This window comes from Adiantum capillus-veneris, chromosome 16 (genome assembly GCF_014529385.1).
Source record: "Adiantum capillus-veneris isolate H3 chromosome 16, ASM1452938v2, whole genome shotgun sequence".
Taxonomy (NCBI): domain Eukaryota; kingdom Viridiplantae; phylum Streptophyta; class Polypodiopsida; order Polypodiales; family Pteridaceae; genus Adiantum; species Adiantum capillus-veneris.
The window spans coordinates 107,202,858-107,210,948 of record NC_140946.1 but is presented as its reverse complement, the minus strand read 5'-3'; the positions used below and the strand labels follow the sequence as shown (position 1 = coordinate 107,210,948).

General features: G+C 41.5%; 1 protein-coding gene across 1 annotated transcript; it reads right to left on the bottom strand.

Annotated features, from left to right (window-relative positions):
• Positions 1 to 5,207: 5,207 nt before the first annotated feature.
• On the bottom strand, positions 5,208 to 7,450 carry LOC147439599 (type III polyketide synthase A-like). Its single transcript, XM_086485421.1, has 2 exons — positions 7,033 to 7,450; positions 5,208 to 6,524 (listed from the first exon to the last, which is right to left on the bottom strand). The coding sequence occupies exons 1-2, from the start codon at positions 7,226 to 7,228 to the stop codon at positions 5,488 to 5,490; spliced, it is 1,233 nt and encodes a 410-aa protein (XP_086341547.1). The 5' UTR covers positions 7,229 to 7,450; the 3' UTR covers positions 5,208 to 5,487.
• Positions 7,451 to 8,091: the final 641 nt, after the last annotated feature.

Below are 8,091 nucleotides of genomic sequence, written 5' to 3'. Positions count from 1 at the left end.
CATGAAAGCATTAAACTTATATATTTGATAGCATCAAGGGTAGGGTCAATAGAGCAAGCTGAAGAATGGAAACATGTGCTAAGCTGCATTGGCATCTCGTGTTAGGTTTGTGCCTAAACTCACACCATGGAGCTCTCCTCTTATCACACTTTACTAGATTCACTATATTTGCCCACTAGATTCATTATATTTGCCCACTAGACTCATTGTATTTTCCCACTAGACTTGCCTACCATCTTTAGTAGATGCTTGCATTGACTTCACATGATACACACCCACCCATGGAGGAGCATGAATGACCAAGAAGCCCTTTGCGTTGATCCCTACTCATTCCATCATCCATGATGTCATGTGAAGCCTCCTCTACATGCCGATATAATAACTCACTATGTACTTGCTTTGCTAGTTCAATAAAAATCCATTTTGTGTTCATTCCTATTGTGCATTGAGTATCCTAAGTGTTCTTAGCTTGGTTGCACATGAAGCTCTCCCCATCATCATGAATGCCAACTTAATCTACCCTCCTTAATATCCTTACGTAACATGTGGTATCACAGCTACAAAATTGGATTATCTTCATTTGTCTAGGTTTGGATCTTGTAGGCTTGTGTAGATGCATCATTCACCTCTAAGCCAGGCCATTCAAGACCCCTCTTTTCTTGAATTGGTCGCTATTCATACCTCTCGCTTATCATTGCTACACTCTTTGCAATTAATATGTGTGCATCAAGACTCTCAATTAGCAAACAAGAAAGGCCTCATGCTCTTACGCACTTCCCTAAAATTGGGTGTCTTGAGGCCACAAATTCCATTTTTATTTCCTTATTTCAAGTGGAGCGCATGGGTGGACATGAATTCGAGTTCCAAACTTTCCCATGGTCTAGTCAGGTTGGGGAGTGTTGATTCCTATGCCAACCCCATGGACGTCAACCAACAATCCTCCACTATTTTGAAACCCAAAGTTGGGTCTGTAGCTAGCATTCACACACCAGGGATCTCTTCACCTCGTCCTGTGGCTTTGCACCACATCCCTAGCAGGCTTTTCAACTGCCCATGACCTTGAAGCCCAGCAAAGGGGGTTTTCCCACAACCCTGCAAGCCCCAGATACCTGCAAACCCCACTTGTCCCAACAAAGAGGGTCTTCCCACAGTCGTGCAAGCCCCAAAACCTCGGATTGTGGTTTTGCAAGATCAACACTCAACCACTTCTTGCTTATTCAGCTCACATTCTGCAAAAAATTGTATATTCCCTAAGCTTGAAAAAATCCCCACTTGAGGTGTATGTGAATCCTCCTATGGAGATGAAATTACTTGCATTGTTAATTAATCAGAGACTAGACACTGTCCAAATAAATGGGCAAGACATTTGCCCACTACACTTACAATGCACAATGGGGAAAGATACCCTTCTTGTCTTTGATGGCCAAGGTTTCCACACTTGGCACATCAAGACAAAGAGATATCTGATGAAAAAGCAATTATGGTCTACAATCAAATCATTGGGAGAGGGAGAGAGGATCAAGACTAGGTGGTCTCAAGCACAATTCACAACAAGAGATGAGCTAGCACTAGGCATTCTTCTCACAACAATAGGAGACAACTGTGTCCACTTAGATGAGTGCACTACCTCCTATGATGCATGGATCACATCAAAGAGACACTTTGGAGCCATAGACAAACACTTCAAAATATCTCTCAAGATGTAGCTCTATGGTCTCACCATGGAACCATGTGAGGCTCTTCCTTCTCTTATGAACAAAATGAAGATCATTCTCACTCAATTAGGAGACATAAATTGTCTAGCGGACAACAAAGACCAAGTTTTCATTCTACTCAAAGCAGTAGCTGATAAAAAACTATGGTCAAATTGTCACTGTACTCAAAGAAAAGGAGCATGTACCCAACATTGAATACATTGTCAACTCTCTCCAAGATCATGAGAAGAAGATCAAAGACACAAGGACCTCACAAGAAGTTTTGTTGCTACATCATCAAGGAGTCCAACAAAGAAGAGATGCAAGCAAAATTAATTCATGTGTGCATTGTGTTAAAAATATATATGGCTCTAAATGGTGTTTGTACAAAGACAAAAACAGAGATAAACACAAAGACAAAGTCAACATAGCTAAAGAATGAAGTGATGAAGACAATGGAGCATTATGCTTTATAGACGTACTATGAGACACACACTTTGTTTTGTCCTACACCCTTGTTGCCCACTACTCTCAAGGGGAGGAGTTTTTTGGCCTACACCCTATTGTCACAACTCTCTAGAGGAGGCAGACGTTTTGTATATCTATCTAGATGGGAGATTAAGACCCCAGTAGAACACTAGAAGGGGAGGATTGTTAGGTTTTGTGCCTAACCTCACACCATGGAGCTCTCCTCTGATCACACTTGACCAAATTCACTACATTTTCCCACTAAACTTGCCTTGCATTTTTAGTAGATGCTTGCATTGACTTTCCATGATATACACACCCACACACACATCCATGGAGGAGCATGAATGACCAAGAAGCCCTTTGGCTGATCCCTACTCATTCCATCATTCATGATGTCACCAGAAGCCTCCTCTACATGCCCATACTATGTCTCACTGCTTTGCTAGCTCAATAATCAATCCGTTTTGTGTTCATTCATATTGTGCATTGAGTCTCCTAATTGTGCTTAGCTTGGTTGCACATTTTGCTCTCCCCATCATCATGAATGCAAGACTAATCTACCCTCCTTAATCTCCTTACTTAACAACTCATGTGGTGCCCTCTAGGAGAATATAGACCATTGATCTTCAGCTAGATCTACTTAATTAGGAAAAATTAGGTCCTCCTTGCTTATGAAGTATTCAACCCCTATTTGGAACTATTGTCCCACCAAGGCACATGTAGCTTGAGGTTCATTGTACATTATTTGTTGATTTAATATAACATCTCAACTCACAATTGCGAATATGGCAAAAAACAAAACATTAAGACAAAGCTAGACGAGACATAGACCATCTCAACAATCATAATTCTAAAGATGATGATACCGTCCATATCTCAAATGTGCACGCCCCCCCTTGGTAGCCTCAATGTAGAAGGGAAATTTGACTCTCATAGTTAGCAGTATGTATAATGAGAGGCAAATTTTTTTGGCTCATGACAAAAAATACGTTTGAATAACGTGAACCCAACAAAAAAGCCTGAACTTACAAGGTACCAATGTAGGTGAATAAAATCCTACAAGTCATGCTATCTATTAGGAATCACCAATTGAGTTGAAAATTGAGCAAAATCTCTACATAACCTTCATAACTTACTTTTCTTTATAAAATTACAAAACCATAATATGAAAGAGCATATAACTACGTTAACTTGACATGTGTGTATATAATGAGATTCTTATGTAGGCACCTTGAGTGGTCATATCATGGGAATACATCATCAATCCTAAGTGGACACTAGCACATGACTTCACATGGGTAGATTATAGGTTTTTGTGTGTGTGTGTGTGTGTGTGTGTGTGCGTGCGCGTGTAAAAGGAAGGGGGGAGGGTTTATTACGTGATTCTTGCCAACATGGAAATCTACATGGCTACAAAAGGAACACACACACTCACGCGAAGTAGCCATAAGTGAGGCTCACCACCACCAAGCACCCTTCTGAGCCATTTTTTTTTTTTTTTTTTTGCAAAACTCACAATGGTGAGTGGATAGTATTAAGAACATCAGAAATACACACCAACCTCAAGCTCAGACCGAGCCTTGAGGGTCAATCCCTTATGAGCCAAAATCTGATAGACAGTCAACAATAGGTCTCTTCAAATCTTATGCCCCACTAGGACCAACCACTCTATAAGGCTATCCCAATAATGTATAAAACCTTATCTTTCCCTACATGAACCAACAACAACACAATGACTATCCCAACACCTATCGAGCTCATATCTTAGCTCTAAATTGCATACAATGTCCATATGTTTAAGGATTGTAATTAGTGTGCCTTGATTACTTCATAGAAAACAGTTCGACTTAAGTCACATACATTCATGAAGTGAATCATCATTCAATATGCTCCAACGGAAGGGTAGACATATACCTGTGTTTTGCGCCGAAACTTATCTTAAGCGCATGTATAGGGTTTATCATATATCCAAACCTCTCAAAGATTGGAAAATTTGGGAGTTAGTAGATGTCCATAGTAATCAAAATTTATTAGCATGGTGTTCAAAAAATCTTGAGAAATGTATTACTTGCTTGATGCTTGTGTCCACAAAAAAAGAAAAAATCATAGTTATGTATGTTGATGAAGCCTCACTTAGATTATAAATTGTACACAACATGTCCTTTCATATACAAGGGAACGTGCTCTTCTCTCACATACTCTCACATACTTGTTTTCTCCTCCAATATTGAAGCATCACGATATGTTTCTCCTCCAGTGTTGGAGGGTCAATATTTTGGTTGAATCCACAATGCATGGAGAGAAGGTGGAAAGAACATAAAACCTTCTAACTAGCTCCAACTATCTGATTTTGTTGGCCCCATATAGGATGCAACACAAGAAGGGGATAGGAGTTTGTATCCCCTGCCATCTTTATCTTTATTAGCAACAGACTATGGACACTAAGGATCCCAATTTCAAGGAGTCCCAAGGATTTCTTCCATAGCTTTTTGACAATAGGCCTGTGATCAAAGCTCAAATAAGTTTGTCAAATCAGTAACATGATATCCCCCCTTACAACATAGCCTTAGATGAATGAATGAACTAAACTTTTCATTCATTGTGTTAGTCCAATATCTTGGCCAATTTTACTATTGCGGTACCGACAATGTCATGCTCGTAGCATCACAAAACTCTTGCTAGATCTTCAATCCCTTGCGAAAAAATTATAGATAAGAAGTGATTCCTTCCTAGAAACAACAGAAATTAAGGACTACTCACAAAAAATTAGACTGGAAGGAAAGAAATTAGTGGAGATAGACTGCCAATCATGCACACATGCAATTAAGCAAATAGACAATATGACGAAAGGCTTGTTGTCGAAAGTAGACTCATGTTGTTATTCATCACCTCTGCAACCAATGACATTTGGGAGAAGAGTTTTTTAAAAGAAAATTGATAATGTTGCCCATTTGGAGAGTTTTCTCAAACAAACGCCTAGTTACAAGAATTGGTTCAATTTGTTTCTTATGTACTCTTGACAACGAAGCTGCACATAAGACAAAGGGCAAACGCTTGTTGTCGATTTAACAATCGGATTTTGTAACAATCAATTTCGAGAATTGTGCCAAGGTTTTGGTGGCTCTTCTAGCAAAGAGCTGTACAATGAAGAAAACTTGATTGTTCCCAAGCAAGGCACATATTTATGAATGTGTAACAAGAATGAGGTTATTAAATCCTCTATGACATCTAAAGCGACTAATACGACACTAGCATAGAACTCAATGGTATAATTTATTGAGCCTTAGATGATTCAGATCAAATGTATCATGCAGATAAAGGCTTAGACTAGTTTTCTAGCAACAAGGCCCTCAAAGGTGATGCCAGGCCCAAATGCAAGAATGAGGCCCCATTCATCAGTGTGCGACGCATGGTCAACATTGTTGTTCACCGTCTTGTGGTTAAGCTTGTGGTTGGAGGCAACCTTATGCCTCATGTAGTCGAGCACGTAAACAATTGTATTGCTACTCACATTACCATAATCCATAAGCACTTCTCTGCTGCACTGCAACTTCTCTGGAGGCAAATCAAGTTTCTTCTCGAGGGCATTCAAAATAGCTGGGCCACCTGGGTGCACTGCCCAGAAGAGGTCCTTGTACTGTAGTTCCTGTTTTCCATTGTGGCTAGACGCAACCCCAATAAGCTTATTACAAAATGCCTCAATGTTGTCTTCGATTATCTTAGGAAGGTCTCTGCCAAGGTGAAAAATAAGGCCTTCCTCAGTGAGATTACCTACTATCGTATGGTCTGTGTTGGGCAAAAAGGATTGCCCAGCCCAATGGAGCTCAAAGAATGGTGTTTCCAAGTGTGGAGAGGGATGCGTGCCAAGGATTGCTGCGGCTGCGCCGTCACCGAAAAGCGCCGCACCCACAAGATCATAAGGGCGGCTTGGATTTGGTGGGCGGTACCCGATAATGGTGGTCTCTGTAGTTACAAGCAAAACCCTGCTTCCTGGATTATTCTCTGCTAAATCTTTTGCAACCCGAAGCCCTGTAACACCACCATAGCACCCCAGCATGTAGAGCATTACACGATTAACATCAGTATTCAGGCCCAAATCTCTTGCTAGATGAAGATCCCCACCAGGAAGCCGGATCTCACTGGAGGTGACATAGACAAGGTGGGTAATCTGGCTTGCTGGTCTTCCCCACTCTGATATCGCTTGCTTTGCGGCCTCTACGCCAATCTCTGTTACCGCTTCATTTGAGATCTCGAGCCGTTGACGAATGCTTGTGGCGCCTTCCACAGTGAGCTCCGGATACTTTGCCAATATCTCTGGCGACATCACCACGTACCGTGTTTTTACGGTTGTGCTCTTGCCTACAAAGCATCAGAATCAGCAGAATCATTATCTATCGCAAATCGGTATTCATACAACGGATACTGCAATGGGCATAGGCTATATCATTCAAAGAACTGTGAATGCATGCAAAAGCATACAAAGAGATGGACACAAGTGTGTATGTGTTCCCACGCCAGTGCACTACATCATCCAAACTGAAGATCAAGACTGTTTGATGTATTTGCTCTGTGTGTGTGTTTGATGTATTTGCTCTGTGTGTGTGTGTGTGTGTGTGTGTGTGTGTGTGATATTACTATAAAAAAGGGTGTGTGCATGCGTGCTCAACATCAAAGCTGTGCATGCATGCAAATGCAACACAAAGATGACAGTAGTGGGTGTGTGTGTGTGTGTGTGTGAGGCACAAGATTAGCACGTCTTAAGCCTAAGCGCAGCACACAAAAGCCTCTCTCTCTCTCTCTCTCTCTCTCTCACACACACACACACACACACACACACACACACACACACAGGGGGCATTGCACTCACAGAGGCGTTCGAGCTTGGCCTTGAGAACAGGGTCATCGCAGTTGGTATCTCGGAGGTAGCCTTCGGCGAGGTACTCCTGCTTTACCTCGATGCGGGGGAAGGCCTTGCCGAAGGCCAGAATCGCAGCCTTGCCTTGTGTGGGCTTCAGTTCGTGAGCCTTCGCGTACCCATTGCTCATGTTTGTGGGAGTGCTCATACTTCTCTTGCTCACGTGTGCTCCTCTATTCACACACAATGGAAGCCCAAATCTCTCTCTCTCTCTCTCTCTCTCTCTCTAATTCACTAACTTGATACACTTCCTAGAGAGAGAGCCTCTCACTTTGCAATGCACACCCAGAGCTCCCTCCCCTGCTCTCTCTCTCTCTCTCTCTCTCTCTCACAGATTGTGTTGGCTCCTATCCGGCGTGCCACAAACAACTATACGAACAATCGGGACATTTATACGACTTAATGTTGGGGTTCTTGCTTCCCACTATTTGGTGCATTTGGCATGGGCTTGGGAGTAGGAGACTCCACATAAAGAAGATGCATGCATGCAAATGTATTTTAATCTATACCAAGCCCTTTTACTTCAAGAAAGCTTCCTTGATGTGCTCATTATTTGAAGGGGTTTACACCCACACAATCTTTCTCTCATAAGTCCAAATTAGATGAGGCTCAATATTGACCAATAGAGGAACCTTATAAGTTCCATTTGATACAAGCTAACTATCAACAATCTGTACTTAACACTTTTGATGTAATATGATGCGCACTTGTATAAAAGATCCATTTATGCTATTTGCCTTTTTTTAAAATAGCAAAACTCACAATTGTGAGTGAATAATATTAATCAACCCAAATAATTACAAGGTCTTGTCATGCTCGTGTTGAGCTATGACATCATCCAGGGACCAAAATTACATCGACTATCAGGGCAACCATCCCTACCAAGTTGTCCCCTTATCCTTGATACATAAGGTCCATTATCATGTTCTTCTGAGATCTTTTAATTACCGATGGCCAAAATTTTCACCCGTCCTAAGCTTGCCCTTTGCTGACAACAAGGCACAAGTAGTC

Coding starts and splice junctions, on each gene's coding strand:
- LOC147439599 (XM_086485421.1), bottom strand. CDS start 7,228: ATGAGCACTCCCACAAACATGAGCAATGGGTACGCGAAGGCTCACGAA. Junction 6,525..7,032: donor GGCCAAGCTCGAACGCCTCT/GTGAGTGCAATG, acceptor GATGCTTTGTAG/GCAAGAGCACAACCGTAAAA.